The 20,263-nt window shown below is 33.7% G+C and overlaps 1 protein-coding gene across 2 annotated transcripts in view; it reads left to right on the top strand.

Moving 5' to 3' along the window:
• Positions 1-20,263, top strand: part of CTDP1 (CTD phosphatase subunit 1) — a 154,420-nt gene that overhangs the window by 18,659 nt on the left and 115,498 nt on the right. For both annotated transcript variants that reach the window (XM_072604043.1, XM_072604042.1), the window contains exons 2-6: positions 4,256-4,339; positions 6,507-6,600; positions 8,666-8,797; positions 10,030-10,180; positions 16,976-17,066. In XM_072604043.1, the coding sequence (XP_072460144.1) occupies positions 4,256-4,339; positions 6,507-6,600; positions 8,666-8,797; positions 10,030-10,180; positions 16,976-17,066 (552 nt within the window). The remainder of the gene's footprint in view (positions 1-4,255; positions 4,340-6,506; positions 6,601-8,665; positions 8,798-10,029; positions 10,181-16,975; positions 17,067-20,263) is intronic.

Raw genomic sequence — 20,263 nt, 5'->3', positions numbered from 1 at the left:
AGGAAAAAGAAAAAGTGATAAAATTGGATGTCTACAAAAGATATTGATTGTAAGAGGTAAAATTTAACTGAATGTGAGTAGTGAGGAAACATAGAAAAGAGCACTGGATTTGAGGGCTTCAGTTCTAGTCCCACCTCTGCCATTTAACACCTGTGTGACCCTGGGCAAGTCATTTAACCTTTCTGGGCTCGAGTTTCTTTATTTGTAAAGTGAGAAGATTGGGCTCTGATGACCTTTGTAACTCCAAACATTATTCTAGGAACATGATTCTTTCCTCCTGCAGAAGAAAGGTGGTGGAAAAGCGCTGTTAGATCAGAGGGTTCCCTCTGCTGGCCACCAAGTGAGAAGTCAATTCCCAGAACAATTTGCTTTGCCTCTAGGGCTGTTTGGAGTTAGGAAAAGGAGACAAGTATAGATAGCCTTTCACATATGAAAGTTTAGTTCTAGGAGTGATCGTTATAGTTTATGACCTTTTGTAACCTACTTATAAAACTTTCTGGAAAATATTACAGAGATATATAAACTTTAGAAAAGAGAGATCAATGGTTTATCACGCAGCCCTGTCTTATTTCCCTGTTTTGCTAGGTAGAGTTGTCAGTGCAACTAACTCATTTATCCTGGCTTATTAGAATAAAGAGGCCTGACTTTAGCATCCATGCTATTTTTTTATGTTGCTTACATGTAAAATTCAGTATTTATCAATGCCTTCATCTTCATTGCTAAATAAATCCCTTTCTCCTCACTCCCTACTGTAGCTGTCCCTTCTAACAAAAAATTAAAAGTGATGGAGAAAAAAGATAATTCATCAAAACCAACCAACAGTATGCTGTGTCTGATAGCATATGTAATATTCTGCACCAATACTCCCATAAGTTTTCAATGAAGTGATGAAAGTTTTATCAGCTCTTCTCTGGGAACAGATTTTGTCATTATAATTATATGGTGCTGAGTTTTGTTTTGTGTATATATAGTAGTCATGTGCATCTTGTTTTCACAGTTCTGCTTATTTTATCCGGAACTGGTTAGTTTAAATCTTCCCTATGCTTCTCTGAGTTCTTCACACTGACCATTTCTTAAGGCATAATGATGTTTCATTACACTCAGGTACTACAAATTTAGTCACTCCTCAGTCAGTGGTTTCCTATTTAGTTTTTAGTTTGTAATTACTGTAAAGCTGCTGCTATTAATATTTTTGTATGTATAGGATTTTTTTTCTCTCTTTGACCTGCTTCGGGTACATTCTGACAGTGGGATCTCTAGGTGAGTGTAGACATTTTTAATTTGTTTTAAAGCCTGATTTCCAAATATACTTCTGCTTTTTATGGTAGTTCTTGTTCTGTAAGTGTGTGTGTGTGTGTGTGTGTGTGTGTGTGTGTGTGATATTTCACTGAAGAGCTCCAGATGTGGAAATTCTTTCCCCTGCAGCAGATTGGCAACTGATCTACAATTAGTAGATTTAGCTGCTGGAGGCACTGGGAATTGAAGTGATTTGCCCAATGTTAGACAAATAGTAAATGTCAGAAGCAGAACTTGAACTCTGGTCATAGGATCAGAGTTACAGAGCCAGAAAGAAACTTTGAGGCCATTTAATGTAACCCCCTTGTTTTACACCAGGTCTTCTTGACTTCAAGGTTAGTCCTCAGTCCCTTGCCCCATACTACTTCTTCCTGTGAGACTTAATGTATGTTAAATTAGAATAAGAGTCTCTTTGTAAGTTCTGATGTTTTATAGTTTGGGGCAGGTTTTTTTTTTTTTAAACAAGAACTATTATAAATGGAAGCAACTTGATTTTGATCTTTTTTTTTTTTAAAGGATATTCCTACTTAGGGAAAACTTCTATTTAATTCTTTTAATTCTGATTATTATGAAATTGAATAATTATAAATGTAAACTCATTCATTTAGGTTAAAGTTTTTCCCATACATGATAGTGTAAACATTGCAAATGTGGGGGAAAAAAAGCCAAACTTTGTTGAGTACCCAGCTGACTGTAGGCTTAAGAGTATTGTGACTGCAAAAAAGAAAAGAAAAGAAAAAGGGCAACTGTATTTGGAGCATTCCACTCGCATCTGGAAATAGTGGGAAAACTCAGCTTTTGTATATTGTTACTAAAGTATATTTAAAAAAACCCCAAAATACTGCTGTTACAAGAGAAGTAAGAGCACTTACAGTCTTTGTTGGACAGACTACAAATAGAGCAATATGTTCAGTTATGAGCATCACATTTGTATAAGGAGGACTGTTTCAGGGGGTTAGATTTTAGGTAAGAGTAAGAAAATAACTTTGTTACTGTTAGAGTAGCCCATTGGAATGAGCTTCTTTGTGAGATGGAAATCCCTGTCCCTAGACATGCTCAAATTTAAGCTTAGTTGTTAAAACAGGATTGCATAATAGTTCTTAGTTTTGTGTTAATACCCCTAAAAGTATATAATATACCCATATAACTGTTTCCAGGGATAACAAAAAGTAGTCATAACTTTGTGATGAGTAATGTACAAGAAAAACAACAAGTTTATGTATACAATTAAAAATATTGTCGTTTTATTATGATGGAAAAATGTAGCTAGATTTGTGTCTGTATAGTAGGAATGATGTCTAAGGCAAATTTATATAACCTTTTTGAATATTTTTTATTATTTTGCAACCTCAAGTATAATAATAGTTTTAAGGTTTTGTCAGGCATCATTTCTTGAATAATATTTGTTCAATGTATTTTTTCAGTGTAATTTTAAAAAAAATCTCAAACACTGCAGGACATATTTTTTCAACAGAAATTAGAGTTAGGGGTGAGTTGGGGTTGAAATTGCATAAGAAAAACTTAACCTAAATCTGAAGCAGAAGGGACAGAACATTATCTTCAAGAACAAAGCTTTCTGTTGATCTTTTAAGAAATATAAACTATGAAGCAGTTGCTAGATAAGAGGAATGCCATAGTATTTGTAAAATAGGCTTGGGATTCAATGGCAAAATATAGTGAACTTAAATGATCACTGTGACCAATAACAGAAGTTCTTTTTAGAGCAATGGTGTTAAATTCAAATGAAAATGGGGTTCACTGATCTGTATGTAAGCATTCCAATGGACCACTTTTAAACATAGTTTTTAAAATGCAATGTTATCTACATTTTATTGTATTTTTATGTATTTTGTTAAATATTTACCAAATTACATTTTAATCTGGTTTGGTCTGCCATGTTTAACACTTCAGTTTTAGACTATAACCACTAGTATGAATTGCTACTAGTGTTAATATCTTCTAAAAAGGACATTAAAAAAAACCTTAAGTATATTTTTGAGCAACAACCTGTTTAATTATTTAATTAAAAATTTGGTAACATCTTAAAAATTGAGGTTTGCTGGTTTTAGTTAATAGATTAAATTTAGTGTTCTAAAGCGTTTAGGTTTTTTATTAGTCACCACAGAAAAGTGATATTTCCATTTAACTACTAAATCTTGTATTATTTGATAGTGATTTATATGTGCCTCCTTATACAAAGTATCCCAAAAGTCTTACTGGGGTTTTAAGCTATTGAAGTTTATAAGTGCACTAAGACATTTAGGACATCCTCTTAGTCTGTAAGTTGCAGAAAAGTCACTGATCTGTATTGGTAGGAGTTTTTTCACTGTAAGTTTCCTATCATAATGAAATCAAAGGTCCAGTCCAAAAACCTTTTCAACAAATAAGCTGAAAGTAATAATTATTTCAGGCATGTTCAGTAAAATTCCCCTCTGCTAACATTAACCTTAACTGTTTGCAATCCACTAAAGTAGAGTTCTCTTTGGAAAAAGAAAACTGAGATAACAGAATTATATCCCAGAAGCCAGTTCTGTATGCATATAATAAATTGGTTGAAAAAAATAAAAGATTTACAGTTAACATTAACATGTCTTAGTGCACTTACAAACTTCAGTAGCTTAAAACCCCTGTAAGACTTTGGGGATACTGTAATGTTGCTTTCTGTTGCTGATAAGGTAGCACATCCTAAGAAGTGTAGTAATAGAGAGAAGCTTATATTTTATAAAACATTTATGTACTTTAGTAATGTTTTCCTTCACAGTGTGTAAAGTAGGTAGCATAAATATTATCTCAGTTTTACATATAGGGAAACTAAGATTAGTGACTTGCTAATAGCCAACCAATCACTAAGTGTGGGAGCTGAAACTTAAATCCAGGTCTCTCGACTCCATTACCATGTTTAATCTACTGTTTGGGTTAATTATGCTATTAAACTGTTTCATGTCACTTTGTTTTGCAGAGGTGTTCTGGTGAGATTAGAAGGATGTAGCCACCCAGTAGTTATGAAAGGTTTATGTGCTGAATGTGGTCAAGATTTAACACAGTAAGTATAATTGTAGATTAAAAATAAATAAATTTGTTTGAAAATAAGCTGATTAAATGGGTAAGAAGAGAATGTACTTGAATACTATCATGGCTACAGTGTAGTAACAAAAATAAATAAACTCAACTTGGACCTGTTTTGATCTCCTATTTATCATTGGCATTTATCTGATACTAACTACAAATTTAAGACTTTTTTTGTTTAGTTATATTAAAATTGGCTTCTTTTATCTTTTTTTATTGTTAGTTTGAAGGCATATAAATCTAATTAAGAAAGTAAACTGCTTGACCTTGTAGTTTCTCTAAAAGTGTGAACATGATGACAGACAGATATAAAAAGCTTTGAATTGTGCATGCCAAAAGCCTGAGAGGGATGTGGCATAGCTTGAGACACTTGTTTGTCTGTCTTTCTTCCAGTCAAGACTGAATGATCAAAATTTAATTTTTTTAGGTGAATACAAGGTAGGCATAGCAAAAAAAAGAATCTATAAAATTATGAGTATTTTGCCAAGTCTGTTACAAAGGTTAAAGTCTTATTCCTTGGCTATCTTAATTTGATTTTCATGTAAACAATTTTAACCATGAAAAATTAAACATGAAGAATTTAATACATATTCAAGTATATGTAGTTATATTACTCTTAATCTGTTAACTTAGAAACTAGGAAAAGCATCTTGATCCTATATTTGAAGATCTAGCTAATGGAATAAATAATCACATTAGACAGATACATAGGGTTTGCTAAAACATTTAGAAAATTCGCAATCCCTCACTCACGTAGGGGATGCACACTTCATCCAAAACATTGGGAGTAATGACAGGGCATTTAGGGGCATTTTATTGTAATGTTTCTTATATCTACTTTGTTTAGAGCATTGGACTAAATATTATGTGGCATGATAGTTTAGTCTAAATATTATGTAATATAATAGTTCCTTGAAGTGGGAACAAAAATCTCTGAAATTGGACAGATGTTAACCTCTTTCCCCAGTTTTCCAACACTAAAATTTTCCTAGAGAATTTGTAATATGTAGGAAATAATGATTATTCAGATACAATTAGTAACTGTAAAAGGTAGAAGAGAACAAAAGGACCTAGAGCATCCATTACCTTTTATATAATTAAGGCCTTATGAAGAGGGTAAATGAGTGGAATATCTGGAAAAATGACTACCTGCAGATTTTCCTCAGTGTTGTCTGTTGCTTGATTTCTTTGTGCTGTACAGCCTAGTTTTTCCCAGATGTTACATGCTATTTATTAATGCTGAGTTATGTTAGACTTGTAGGAGTCCAAAGAAGTTGAAGTGCTAGGTTTTGTTGAAAACTTAGAAGAGAATGTGTATATCTAGTAACATGCATTGGTCATAGGATTTAGAGCTGTGAGAAAACACTTGATCTTGCTGGTATAAAAATAAGGTAAGCATTGCTGTTTTATTTTCAGGCCATTACGATCCCTTGATCTCTTTCAAATACTGGGCAAGTAAAAAAAAAAAACAAATACATTGTTTGCAGTAAAGCATTGCACCTGTTACTGTGAATTCTGTCACAATGAAATCTCTTTCTGACAAATGGACTTATGTTAGCCCACTCATTTTCCAGTAAAGTGGAAAATTTAGGTACTTTTAGAAGTGGAATAAAATTTTTAAAATTTGTTCTCCCAGAAGATAACAAAGTGTGGCTATCCTTATGCTTTATTAGAAAATATCTAGGGTGCAACAGATAAGAATTACTAACTAGAAAATCATGGATTCTTGTTGTATTGTAATAGACTTTTAAGTAACTTGGGATAAAAGGAATAATTATTAAAATAAAATTGCTCAACTTTATAAATAAAAATGGTATATTTGGTTAAAAAATTTTTTTGGAGCTACTTATAGTTGAGCTGTCATTTAAGACCTAATTTTATATTTTCAGGCTTAATTTCTGTAGCTTAATTTTCATAAAGAATTTTAGAAATAGTTAACTGGTTATTTAACTTTTTCTGACCTTCAGTCCATTTCAGTAGTCACATTTAAATCAGCTCTTAAAATACTATATTCAAAAGTGAATCCTAAAACCTGATGGTGACTTTTTATCGTGTAATTTGGAGCTGTTCTGTATGTAGCTCAATAGTATTGAAATATGCTTTATTGCAACTGTATTTTTTTTTTGCTCTCTGTCTAAACAAAGGCTACAGAGTAGAAATGGAAAACAGCAAGTGCCATTATCCACAGCAACTGTCTCCATGGTGCACAGTGTGCCAGAACTGATGGTTAGCTCTGAGGTAAGTTTAGTCATTTGGGACAAAGATGGCAGATTTTGGAGGGTTTTTCTTTTTAAAAAAAGTGAGAGGAATTTCTGTTTCATGTAAGCAAGCATAATTAGAGGGAGGGTGCGTGTGGAGGGGAGATATAAAATCACCTTTTCTCAAAATTTCAGCATGTTAACTGTCTTTTATTTTTTTCAACCAATTTATTATATTCATACAAAACTGGCTACTGGGGTATAATTCTGTTCTTTAATTTTTCTTTTGCCAAAATGGACTCTATTCAAATGACAAAATTATACTGAAGTATTATTAATAAATGGTTACATCAAGTTAATCATTGTAGGGTTTTAAAAAATTTCTTCTCTGTATTGAGTAGGAAGCAGTGCCTAATATTATGGACACATTTGACTTTGCTTGCATGTCATGATAAAATAACTATTTACTCTGCCTTATTTTGCTTAATTTAAAATCCACTCTTGGTTCAGCTACAAATCTCAAATAGAATCTGCTGTAGGGATTTCAGGGGTAGAAAGTAACAGTTTCTTTTTGGAAAGTTATGCAGTGCTATTTTAGATTGTCTCAGAAAGAGTAAATTTTTAAAAAAGTAATTTGAAAGGGGAACATTCTTGCTTTTCTAGTTTAATTCTGTCTTTCAGTCGTCTTCCAGGATTGTCCACTTCTTCTCATAATAGAAGGGTTGCTCCTTGACATTAGTGACTGTTTCATTTTTGTCTTTGTATCCCAGTTTGTCACAAAGTATCTGGCACATTGTAAATGTTTAATAAGTACTTATTAATTGATTAGTTTTCATTACCACTTTGTTTCTTCTTCCCTTCCCTAATATTATTTGCACCCCCTCCGTGTTTTAGTTTTAACGTAGGATATGTCCATTAACAACCATAACCAAGCTCTCTAGAATTTTTAAAAGTGACATAGGACATGTTGGGAAAACAATTTTGTTCCTTTTTTGCATTTTTTATCAGATATAGTTGGTGAAGCTATTAGAGTTTAATTATTAAAATAATATTATTCACCTAAGATATTCAAAAGAGATAACATTGCTAACTTGCTCTTTTATACAAAAGGTATTTTTGATACCTACTTAAACATTTTTTTTATTCCTACATCTTAAAGGCAGAAGACTTGTGGTGATTTTTGTGTGTATATGTGAGAACCCTAAGGCTAAGTTCAAATGTTAATACTTTCCTGAAGTTTTATTTCTTTATTTTTAATTTCTTTATATTATTTTTATTTCTGTTTTTTCTAACCTTTTCCTGTTATAAGATAAAAAACAACTTTGTATTCTATTTTTAGCCTCTACAAATTTTATAATGCCAAAATTTTCCTTTATTGATTATATTCCTCCATTTAGTTACTTTCCTTGATATGCTCTGTGTCCTTGAAAGGCATGAAATATAGTCAAGAGAAAGAAAAGGAATGGGAAAAAATAAATTAGACGGGAGATTAGAAAAGTAAGAATAAAGAAGGAAAGTTTCATGTTATAGGGAATTATGGCCTACTAATGGCAATCACCCAGTGTCAATATTTTGTCTTTTTCAGTATTATATAGGTACTCGCTCTATCAGTAAAAGTTGCAACCCAGTGACACCTTCTCATTCTTGTACTCTTGAGTGTTTTAATTAATCCTGTATTATCTTTTCTATTAAAAATAACTCAATTATTGTAGTAGCTTGTTTCTGAAGAGAACATTTGCTCAGGGGCATGTAATACTGTCATATGCTAGATATGACTTATACTTAAGTTATAATATTTGAAGTTATAAGGAACAGCTATCATATTTTGTATATATTTTGTACTTAATCATATTTGGAAGTGTTAATAAATGCAGTTTTATTAGATGGGTTGTCCTACTGAAATGTATATGCACTTCTCCAAATTATTTTGTAATAGGAAGGCAGTCTTAGAATTTTTTTTTTTTTAACTGAGATCTCTTTTTAAAATGTATCAGTCAGCTTTCTAAAGGTGTCTACCGGTGTTTAAAAAGGGTTGAATCTCTACTTGTTCTGAAGCCTTTTAGTTTGTGACTTATTTGGTTTTTGTTGTTTTGTTTGTATTTTAGCAAGCTGAACAACTCGGCAGAGAAGACCAGCAACGGCTGCACCGAAACAGGAAGCTTGTCCTTATGGTCGATTTGGATCAAACTCTAATTCATACCACAGAGCAACAGCGTTGTCAGCAAATGTCAAACAAAGTAAATGATATGATACATGTAACAAATAATTTTATTGAAATATTTACTATCTCTTTGGATAGAATAAGTCTTTTATATTTTACCATCCTTTGTTTCCATTTTTTTCCTTTGTCCTGTTTGCAATACTAGCTAGATCCCTTAAATGTGTTATGTATACTTAATACACCAGCATCATGTCTGGTTGGATTATGGTGAATATATTTCAGTGCACCCAGGGCTGTATACTTTATTGGAATAGTTTTATATTGGATCATCACTGCGATGACTTGACTGTACTAGAGAGAGTTCCTCTAGTGTTTAAGTTTGTTCAAGTAATCATTTAAATTAGTCTGGACTGAAGTTTGCACAGTTTCAATTATAATGAATAAGTTAATGTCTTGAAATTGTGGAGAACAATTCTACTTAACTTTGGAGAACTGTTAACATATTAATGATTTACATGAAAGCAAATAAGTCTTAAATACAAGTAAAGCTGGCCTTGTAAGACCTCTTTCTGGATGCTTTACTTTTCTTTAAGTTAAAGCTGAATTTCCTTAGAAAATTTCCAATTCAGGCTTTAATAAATTAAATCTCCTTAGTAGAGTTTACTATACATATTTGTGTCCTTGAAACTTTTCATCCAAAAAGAAACAAACATTTTATGTATAGCCATTACACCTGTCACTCATTTGTTTTTTAGTAGCTTGGTAATTGCATTTATCAGTTTATTCAATTATCACATGATTTGGGGCTTCTGTTTTGAAATACCTACAGTATGAAGAGAGCAACTGCCTTTATATGAAATATTTTAGGGAACTTGTTTTAGCCATTATAGAAAACAGTAATAGAAATTAAAAATTCTGGAACTTAAATTATCACACCATTGTATATCTGAAGAAGGGAAAGGAAGAGCTCAGAAGTAGAGCAAATTGTTATATGAGATGCATGCTTAGCAGTTATTTTGGCATGATGCTTGCTTATTATTTATGATGGTTATTTTTGAAATGGTTTACAAAGACTTTTAAATGTATCATGGGCAACTAGTAATAGTAATGGCCAATGATTTGACCCACTGTAACCAATAATTTAGAAGTGGTCTAACATTATATATAGCCAACATTATATTCCATTAAGAATAAATAGGATCCAACAATCCAAAAGGTATTATCCCTAACAAAATTGATAAGAAAATTTAATGATAAGTTATTACTCTCATGATTTGTTCTTTCATCAGTTTTTCTTCTTGCCCCCAGGGTATATTTCATTTTCAGTTAGGCCGAGGTGAACCTATGCTACAAACTCGGTTACGTCCTCATTGCAGGGAATTCCTAGAAAAGATTGCCAAACTATACGAATTGCATGTTTTCACCTTTGGTAGCCGGCTGTATGCACATACCATTGCAGGTAAGCAGTATGATTAAGAAGCTGTGAAACATTTTGCTTAATTTGACATAATGTGACTACTTTATTTTAATACCTTTAACTAGTAGTATGTGGAGCATAAAAATTCAGGCCAGCAGGGACTTGAATGCTACAGTTCAGCCCTCTAATTTTATATACATGGAAATAGGCCTAGGGAGTGGTGACCTAAGGTCACAATATCAGAGCTAAGATTTGAACTTAAGTTTTGGACACCAGATCCATTGCTCTTTGTATTACATTATGTTGTCTCTTGATTTATTATCATTCTTCAAATACTGTAGAAGAATTGCCCTGAGTTCTTTAAGGATCAAGTCAGTAGATAAAAATTAAAGCATATTTTTATTTTTCTTGAACTGAACTGCCTTGGTTTATACTTATGATAAATAACCAGAATGGCTAAGGAGGCTAGCAAATATCTTACTTTCGTAATATATGTTATTTTCAGTCACAGCAGTTGGCTTCCAGTTAGAGCCAAGATGTTCCAAAAGTCTTCATTCAGTGTTAAACACTTAAAGTTTAATGATGAAGACTGCACAAAGACTTTTGGGACATCCTGGTAATATAAATATCAGTTTCAGGTTAGAATAACTGTTTTGACAGTTAACACAGTAACTACTCACTATATTTTTGTCCTGAATGCCAATATTTCAGGTTAGTGGACCTGGGGACCGTAATCTGGCTTATTCATAATACTGGCAGGGTAGAAATTTTGAATGTACAAATATGTTTGTCTATTTTCCTTAATTGGCAATAATTTTAGAAATACACTGAAGGATGTTTTGGCAAGATTTTTATTTTTTTAACCTGTAGTGAGCACTTAAGTAGTATTTTCTTCTGTGAAATAAGCTTGCTTTTCTTGATAGCAGGCAGGTCACTGCGTTGGTCAGTTCTAGCACTGAATATTTTATATTCTCTTGTGATTGCTTAGGGCAGAGTAAAAGTAACTTTAGCTGTAGCAGTGTTGAACACTTGATGGCAGTGTTGGTCATAGAAATGATTTATGAGAAAATATTTTTTATTTTAGTTCATTGTATGGAATTGTGGTCAAAGTTAAAGGGTATTCATCTGATCCAGAAAGATCATTAAATATGTCTATTTTATAAAATTTTAGAAAGGGACTACATACAGATCTTGATATATGCCTTTCCCTAATCCAACCAATAGCATTCTTTTGTTATGATCAAGACAACAGATTAAAAATATTGTTTAATGTAGAACTACGAACAGAACCTTGATTCAGAATTTGATAGTTGTTTTTCCTTCTGAATGCTTTATATTATAACTTGTAGGCTGTCTTCTAGTTTTGTAGAAAGAGTCTTAATTTAGGTGGCTTGCTTAAAACAAATTGAAAATATTTTTACTTTTAAGAGTATTTCAAGCCTTTCTGTTATTGGTTTTATTGTAGTCCCTCTCTTAATATGTTTATGACTTTTAAGCCTTTGAAGGCTCAAATTTAGCTTAACCACAAGGGTATTCATCTTTGGGATTCAGTTCCACTCTAGATCCTCTAAGGTTGCCCAACCTAGATCCTCGAACTCAGCTGGCCTCCTGGGGCTGTCCAGGATGTGAGTATTCTACTCTGGAATGACTTAAGAATTAACAGGCCAGAATTAAGGAGCTTTGCTGGGGTTGGGGTGGAGGGGATGATAAGCAAGATACTACTAGATACATTCATTATGCTCTTTATCAGTTCATCACTTGGGAGAAGTAATGAGTTAACATTCCACTGACAGAAAATATTTGCTTTTAAAGATTATTTTTTTGCACTTTAATCAAGAAATTCTACTATAAGCAACTGAGTTGACCAATGACTAAACTTTTAAAAAGTCAAAAAAATGTGTAAAAATTGAAGGACATTTTCTTAGGCACTCAAGTTCCCAACATTTCTGGAATAAAAGGAACATGGTTCCATCTAAAATATCACAGAATCTCAGCTTTGAAGTGACCAGTCGGGTTATTGAGTCCAGCTAGTACCTGAATAGCCTTTGAGGGGTGATCTGGGTTCTGGAGATACTAAGACAAAATGAGACAATTCCAGCCTTCATATTCTATTTGTGTGTGTTTGTCCTTCGTTGCCAAAGAAGATGCCATCAGAGAAATAATGACGTGACTTTCTCTTGACTTTGTTTTGAGCGAGGGAGGGCTGTGCAGGTCACCATTCTCACTTCTCCTCTGGAGCCATCTGAATCCAGTGACTGGAGATGACCCAGGATGAGGCAGTTGGGGTTAAGTGTCTTGCCCAAGGTTACACAGCTAGTGAGTGTCAAGTGTCTGAGGTGAGATTTGAACTCAGGTCCTTCTGACTCCTGCACTGGTGCTCTATCCACTGCACCGCCTAGCTGCCCCTCATATTCTATTAAGGTATGCATGTATATAGGTGTTTATAAAAAAACCCTACAAAACAGATTTGAGATAATCTAGGAAGGGGCAGAGATTAAAAAGATATTATCATTTGGACCAGAAAAGGTATAATGTAGCAATTCATACCTAAGCTGAATGTTGAAAGACTAGAAATTCGAAGAGGTAGAGTTGAGATCAAGTGTTTACATTTGATCATTGAACTAACTTAATTTTACTGTTGCAAAAGTTACCCTTTTAGGAAGATAACAGGTCTGGTACTCACTGGACTCTAGATAGTCACCTGAGCTAGTTCTAAACCTGAGAATATGATAAAGTATATGGAGCCATGTACCTTTTATTTATTTACAGCTTTATTCAGAGTTTAGCCACTGGGTGGCTCGTTTGCTTTTAGAATGGAATACATGTTTCTGGATTAGGGTGAACTGGTAAAGAGCCTAAATGAAGTGTCAGGTAGTCTTTTGCCTCCTTTCTCTCCCTTCTTCTCTGACCCCACCCTCCCCCATCCTTTGACAAGCTATTGAATTCTAGCCCATTAATTCTTAAGTCATTCTAGAGTAGAATGCTCACAACCTGGACAGCCCCAGGAGGCCAGGTGAATTCTGAGGTCTAGGCTGGACAACCTTGGGAGACTTGAGTGGAATTGAATCCCAAAGATAAATACCATTATAGCTGAGCTGGCTTTGAGCCAGATTGTAGAGATGACAACCAAAAAAGATATCATTTCTTTCCATTTAGTTTTAAGTAGAATTATCTTCTATCCTTTTACATTTTTAGTATGAACAATTGAATTATAATTTTGAAGTCTTATATTTCCCTGTGTAATAACTGACTTTTATCTAGTACTTTTTAAGTTTTACAAAGCCCTTTATAGGCATTCCCATTTGATCTTCCTCACAACTCTATGAAGAATAGGTCTTGTCAGTGTTATCCTTATTTCACAGATGAAAAGCCTGAGGCTTAGGGAGGTTAGTTGATTTACTCAGGGACACACAGCAAGTGTTCATTAGTGACAGAATTTGACCCTGTCTTCCTAACTCTAACTCCCAATATTGCATTTACTGCACCAGACTGTGAGGGTAATTTCTTTAGAAAACATAATTAAGTTAATATGTAAAATCTGATAGGATCATAGATAGAGTTAAGAGTCTTTAGAAGACTTCTAGTCCATCCCCTTCATTTTACAAATGAGGCTCAAAGAGGCTAGGTGACATTCCTAAGGTTGTGTATGTAGTAAGTGACTGAGCTTGGATTTACACTCAGGTCCTTTGACACCAAATCAGATGCTTTTTTCACTCTACTATATTGCTAATATAATCTTAGGTTAATCTGTATATTACACATTCATCTATGAAAGCTCTTTAGCTTTCAGTGATGACGGGTTAATGAAATACAGTATGTGGTTTCAGTCATTGGAGACTTTGTTTTGTCTTTAAAGTTTGAATTGTAGTCAAAGCAGATGGGAAACATGAGAAAGAGCTTTAGACTACAATTTGGACAGTCTGAGTCTGAGTCCCAGTTTGGCCACAAGAGGTGTTATCTTGGGCAAGTTAACATCCTAAATTGCCTCATCTTTATAATGGATTAATACCTGACCTGCCTACTTCACAGGATTGTTGGAAAGCACACATGAAATAATTTATGAAAAAGCATAAATTGATTTTTATGTTGTATAAGATAATTCTGCTTGTCAAAATGTTGACACCATGTCATAAAATGAAATCTTTGGGAATTGTCAGCTCTAATGAGCCGCTGAGTGGAAAAGAATCATCTTACTGTATCATTCAGGATACAGTAGCTGAGTAGAGAAATTATTTTCATAACTCTTCTTATGTACTGGGAACTTTTAGGGAACAACCAAGGGAAAAGATAAAGCTAGTCAGAATATTGTTCAGGTAGCTTGTGTTCTAGGGAAAGTAAGTTTGAAAAAAATTAGTTGTGCGGTTAGAGAAATCTTGATTATGAATTCCTATTTCATCCACATATTTTCCTGTTTACATTTAAAGTACTCATTTTAGTATACTTTTTTTAACCAAACATTTTGCCATTCATTGGTTGAATGAAATTGACTTAGTATTGAATTTGATACTTCAGTTATAATCTTGTAACAGATTTTTTCAGGAAGAACTATATTTTTATGGCAAAAACACATTTTTTCTCTGAATTTTGTTTATTATACCCTTGTCTTTTTGTATCAGTTTTTCCTAAAACTAATATAAAAAGTGGCAACTTAAGTTCTCTGTACCTCCTAGCTAACTTGGTGCTTAGAATTAAATAAAATGAACTTAGGACTAAATATATAAATCCTAATTAGTATGGTAAGCTTTACTTTCATCAAATGAATTGAGTTTATATAGTAAGAAATGAATTTAAAGTAACCCAGAGCTCATTTTATACATTCTAACATGATTCTCAAATGTAAGAATTGTCCTCGTTGGACAATTTGGACAATCTATTGTATTAGATGGGAATTAAGTCAAGCACCTGAAATGCAAAATGAGTCTATTATTGTATAACATGGATGTGCATGTTGCTTATAATGGCACTCAACTATTTTGAGAGAAGTGTACTCTACATCAGCCCATAAATGAATGTATTTATAAGAATTATTTTTCTTAACTTGCTCTGTAATACAAACTTAGAGGTTGCATAGTAGAGAGTTACTTGCTAAGACCGTAAGCTATAGAGAAGATGCTCACCTGCATTAGTAGGGGGAATTTCCTCACCCTGGAGTTCTCTAGGTTATGTAATCACACACCCATTCCTTATCTCTGGCCCCTCACTTTTTAATATAGAATTTTTTTCTTCTATTAACTTGAATTTTGTAGTTCTTTGTGAAGGTAATTTATGGTAGTGATTAAAATTGTAAAGTTAAAAAAATAGCAATACTAAAGTGTTCCTTTTAAGTACATCTTATAAGAATGAGATTGTACCATGTTGACAGCTCATGTTTTCTTACTTACCTACTAAATTTGTAACTATGCTAGGTTTTTTTTCCCCGGCATAATAAAGAAAGTAACAAAGAACTATTACAGAGTGGTAGAAATGCTATGTAATATGATGAAATACCATTTTCTTTTAAAGTTTTTATAATTTAAAATATTTGTTATATTAATAGTATAATATCCATTTAAATTCACTATCTTCCATCTAATATCTTGATAACTTAACAGTATAAAACTTCTAAAGAACCTTCATTTCAATCCCATGGGTAACTTCCATCTCTGATGCAGTTTATCATCCCATGCTAAAAGTAGACAGCTGTTTTGATTTTCTGTGACCCAAAAAGTTGGCCTCCGTGTGTGACCAGCCAGGTGACTTAACTAGGCTGGTCTTTGGGGGCAGGCACATTCTGTTGCTGGTTCTGTATTCTTAAGCCTTTGACAGTGGGAAGGCCAGCCAGTGCTTGTGCTCTGTTGGCACATAACCTTCAAGAAGTCAGTCTTATCTCTGTGCTAAGATGAAGCATTCTAGGTATACCTAGAGTAACACAGATTCTTTATTCCTCTAGTCCAGTCCCTTCTGGCTCTTTTTTATAAGTTGACATTCATCTCTTGTCTCTGGTCCTTAGCGCACAGTCTTTCTTCCATACCTGTAATGTGTTCCCTTCTTATCACCTCTTCTTAGAATTCCTAGTTTCCTTCAAAGCTGAGCTCAAATCTCCATTTACCTGATGCTTTTTGTGTTCTCAGCTACTAGTGCTTCCCCATTCAGACTATTTGATATTTGTTTAGTTTGTAATTACATATGTTGTAATGTACATATGTTGTCACCCCCTATGGAATGGAAGCCATTGAGGGCAGGGGCTGCTTCATTTTTGTTTTGTATCTCCAGTGCCCAGTATATTAAGTACCTAATATAAGATTGCGGATTGATTGATACAAATAAGGAAACTGGATTCTGGCCTGATCCCTCTTCTTTTTCTCTTGGTGACTTCATTATCCATCATGGATTTAATTCACAAAATACCTTTGCACTCCCAGGCCTGGAATGCATTCTCCCCTTATTTCTGCCTCATAGAGTCTCTCCATTTTAAGATGCTATTCAGTCACTATTCTGCATTAAAGCCTTTTCGGATTCTCTCTTTCTTGTATTAGTTTGTACTCATTTTGTGTATGTCTTTTACATTTTCATGTACATATTTACTTATGTCCCTCTTGTCTCCCCCAACAGAATATAGGTGTACAGGGAGGCAGGAGAGAGGGGTGGGGAGGGACTATTTGTGTGTTAAAACCTGAAAAATGAGAAACCCTGTTTGGTGATGGTTTTATCTAAAAGAACATGTAAATTATTTCTTTTCACCATAATGCTTTTTGTCTGTGACATTACAAAGAAAACTTAGAAGGTTTTATTCTTGCAAAATACTACATAAAATGGCATTAGAAATACTTTAACTTGGCCTTTTTTTCCTTTCAAAAGGTTTTTTAGACCCTGAAAAGAAGCTTTTTTCTCATCGAATATTATCAAGAGATGAATGTATTGATCCATTTTCTAAAACAGGAAATCTTAGGTATGTATATGATTGTATGTACGCAGTTATAGTTATCACTTTAGGATTTCTTTAGGATTTTTCTCTGAGAACAGAATAGATTCTGATTGCCACTGTAAAATTTGCATTTTAAGAAGCTGCTTAGGGTTATGATTCCATTTAATCCCTCCCCTCTCATTCATTTGTTAAAGTTTATTTAATTTTGAAAAACAAATAATAGCTTTGTATTCTGATGGGGAAAATACTTAATTATTCTTGCTGTTAGTACTTAGCCATGGTACTCTTCTTGCAGTAGATTCTTTTTCTAAGTCCTATTCAAATCTTTGTACTTTCAATTTCCTCATCTGTAAAATGGACCTAATAATACTACCTATCTCATCTCAGAATTGCAGGTAAAGTGCTTTGTAAATCTTAAAATATTGCATGAGTGAGTTATTCCATATTTCAAAACATCTTTAGCTTTTATCTTTTGCTTTTCCCCTTTCCTTCTTGTCTTTTCCCAAAGGCCACTGTGCTTGAATCAGCATTCACAGGTGGTGGGAGTGGTGGTCATGGGTGAGAACTCATTGCAATGTTTCTGTAGTTCTGTGGAATTTTTTTTCCTAAAAGGACAAGCTATGTATATTTCTGTGTATTCCAATTTATATCCCCAATTCTGAGAATATTTATTTTCATTTTTTTCCGTAACATACCAAATATAAAGTCCTGTGAACAGTGGAAGTGACTGATAGAAGAAAGTTTAGATGTGAGGTTCTGATTTGGGAGAATAAAGAACAGTGAAGGTTTGAGGGAACATTGAAGCAGGGGAGGGAGATGTTAAGTGATGGGAATAGGCACTAAAGAAAAGAAGTAGAAGAGGAACAGGTTGTAGGAAAAGGAAAGGGCTGAGAGTCTGGACAAATATGATATTTATAGCTAAGCTCTATGATTTTTATTTTCTAAGGAACTATTATGTTAACCTAGCAATGGCTTTACAAAATCATCAGTTACATTATCAACTCCTCCATCCCATATCCATGCCTTTATTTTTCTATTCCATGCCTTGATTTTACTCCTGCTTCTATTTGATCCTGTCCATTTGTCCTTGTTTCCTACAAGAGTTCCCTTTTCTGTTTGTACAGAAGTTTTTTTTTTAATATTCTAGATAATGCTACTTATTCCCTAAAAGGTATTTGAGGTTCAGTCTCAAAAAATAATCTTTGTATCCTTGTCAGAAATTTCTTGGTTTTTTCTTTAAATAGTAACATTAGGCAGAACCTTATGAATAATGTCAGTATTTATCACCTTGCCCTGCCCTGCCCTGATTTACAACTAGGCATGCTCATTTAAGTCACCCTTGGATAAGTTTCCCTATTTTACAGTAAGAAACTAGACAAGACCACTAAAATTATTAAGCCCTTACTATGTGCCAGGCACTGTGCAAAGTGCTGGGAATTCAAATACTAGCCAAAAGAAAGTTCCTGCCCTCAAGGGGCTTGTATTCTAATGAAAGAAGGGGAGCTGAGCGGCTTGGCAAGGGTGGAAGATGAAGGCACTCACACAGGGTATGGTGGTGTTGTTTGGAATGTCAGAAGTGTAGCCAAGAGGAGAATGCAAGCGGACCAGCCTGGGTCCCTCTTTGAAATGGAGGAAGACAATTCCAGTATGAGAAGGATCTGGGCACTGAGGGAAAATTCTAAGGCCTTCCAAGGTAGGCCTTCATCTGAGTTATAATATTGTAGTCTGGAAGGTTATGTATATAAATAGTTATGTATGTGTGTATATATATATATATATATATATATATATATATATATATATATATATATATATAAATGAAAAAGAAGAAAAATTCCCCCTAATTTGTTACCGTAAATGATCTTAGAATGAATTCTGTAATTAGGGCCTCTTTATTTCAGTGACATCTTTCCTTCTCAGTAGGAAGTTCTCCTGGAGTCAATCAATAAACATTCATTAAGTGCCTACTATGTGCCAGGTATTGTTCAAATCTGGCCTCAGATACTCACCAGCTATGTGACCTTGCACCAGTCACTTAACCTTTGTTTGCCTCAGTTTTTTCAACTATAAAATGAGGATAATTATAGCACCTACCTCATAGGGTTGTGGTAATAAAGATAAAAAGGTATTTGTAAAGTGCTCAGTGCCATGTTTGGTACATGGTAGGTGCTACATAAAATCTTATTCCCTTCACTTCCCTGTTAAGTGAATTGATAATGGGAATGAGAGAAGAGAATACTTTAGAGGTTGACATAAGGAAGAGGGGAGACAAGGCAGATACACTTAGATATGAACAAACACCATCACCTCTATGCAAAAAATCGCCAATTTTTTACTGATTTTTTCCTTAATTCCCTAAGATCAAGTACCTTCTTTTTTTCCCTCTTTCAAGAAAAGTAACTAGTTGAATTACACTAATTCATTCTCTTCTCTCCCCTTGTCCCCCACCCTTTATATATTTAACTACCTTAGGGGCTGCAAATATCTTTTTTACCCTGGTTACACACTTAGTCTTAAAATATGCCAAACCAGAATCAGAAAAGTAGAGTTATATAGAGGTAGAGCTGTTAGGCATTTCTCTCATTACTTTCCCATGGTCTTTATTTATTTTAAAGAAGGAAATATGGGGAGAAGTTGAGTAAACTAGAAAGTTTAGTGCTGGGTTACTGATCCTGTAGCTGGATTTACTCACCCTATTTCTGCAGCATTCTTGCCAAGTACTTGCCAAACTTCATATCCATTTTTCAAAAAACTTAGTCTACCTTGTGTCAGAAGCCAGAACTTACTGGAACTAGGGACATGAAGAGGGAGAAGAGATGTGTTCTGTCTTAGAGTTGCTAAGTTAGCACTGTAGTTAAAAGCTAAATTCTGTATTCATTAATATCTATTGTAAATGTATACTCTTATAATAGACACCTTCTGATTAATGTTTGAATGCTTATTTTAAGAATTAATTTTTAGATAAACAAAAATATTTTCCCCTCTTCCCATTGGAAAAGAAAAAAGAAAACCCTTATAACATATATACGTAGTTAACCAAAGCTAATTCTTGCATTGAATGTATCTGTTTGTACCCTGAATCTGTTATCTTCAAGAGATGTTTTGTCATGGGTCTTCTGGCATTGTGGTTGGTCATTGTGCTGATCAGATGCCTGTTTTAAGACTAGCAAAACTCCCAATAGAAACATGAACACATTTAAAGAAAAGATGACCTATCACTT

Source organism: Notamacropus eugenii, chromosome 4 (assembly GCF_028372415.1).
Source record: "Notamacropus eugenii isolate mMacEug1 chromosome 4, mMacEug1.pri_v2, whole genome shotgun sequence".
NCBI classification, from domain to species: domain Eukaryota; kingdom Metazoa; phylum Chordata; class Mammalia; order Diprotodontia; family Macropodidae; genus Notamacropus; species Notamacropus eugenii.
This window is presented reverse-complemented; position numbering and strand designations above follow the sequence as displayed.